Here is a 724-nt window from a genome sequence, read left to right as displayed (position 1 = left end):
CCACATGTTCCATTCCCCTCCCACTCACAGGTGCTGTTCCTTCAATGGCAAGAGACGAGATGCAGCAACGCCAACTTCGTGCTCAACGGGGATGATGATGTTTTTGCACACACAGATAACATGGTCTCCTACCTGCAGAACCATGACCCCAGCCGCCACCTTTTTGTGGGTCACCTGATCCAAAATGTGGGGCCCATTCGGGTTCCCTGGAGCAAGTATTATGTCCCAAAGGTGGTGACTCAAGAAGAGCATTATCCTCCCTACTGTGGGGGCGGTGGCTTCCTCCTGTCCCGCTTTACGACGGATGCCATACGCCGGGCTGCCAGTGCCCTGGACCTCTTCCCCATTGATGACGTCTTCCTGGGCATGTGCCTGAAGCGGGAAGGACTCAAGCCCTCCTCGCACAATGGTGTCCGCACAGCCGGCGTGCAGGCCCCATCCAACCGCCTGTCCTCCTTTGACCCCTGCTTTTACCGGGAGCTGCTGCTGGTGCACCGCTTCCTGCCCTACGAGATGCTGCTCATGTGGGATGCATTGAACCAGCCAGGCCTCGCCTGTGGCAAGAAGACACAGATCTACTGAGGCAATATCAGTGTCCCCAGCCCGTAGGCTCCTGTCTTTACCCCCCCTAAAGAAGGGCAGTTCCTTTCTCCCAGAAAACAGACCTTTGTCCTCCTAAGAGGGCTGGGCATAGGGGCATGCCAGGGAGGGTTTCATGAGTGAG

General features: G+C 57.0%; 1 protein-coding gene across 1 annotated transcript; it reads left to right on the top strand.

Moving 5' to 3' along the window:
* Positions 1-24: 24 nt before the first annotated feature.
* On the top strand, positions 25-717 carry LOC102476277 (N-acetyllactosaminide beta-1,3-N-acetylglucosaminyltransferase 3-like; the record flags this gene model as incomplete). Its single annotated transcript, XM_014592591.2, has 1 exon — positions 25-717. A coding segment is annotated over one exon (558 nt), but the record flags the coding sequence as incomplete, so codon positions are not given.
* Positions 718-724: the final 7 nt, after the last annotated feature.

The sequence above is a fragment of the Tupaia chinensis genome, unplaced genomic scaffold (assembly GCF_000334495.1).
Source record: "Tupaia chinensis unplaced genomic scaffold, TupChi_1.0 Scaffold130798_1, whole genome shotgun sequence".
Lineage (NCBI taxonomy): Eukaryota > Metazoa > Chordata > Mammalia > Scandentia > Tupaiidae > Tupaia > Tupaia belangeri.
The sequence above is the reverse complement of the archived record's forward strand: the minus strand, read 5'-3'. Positions and strand labels throughout refer to the sequence as shown.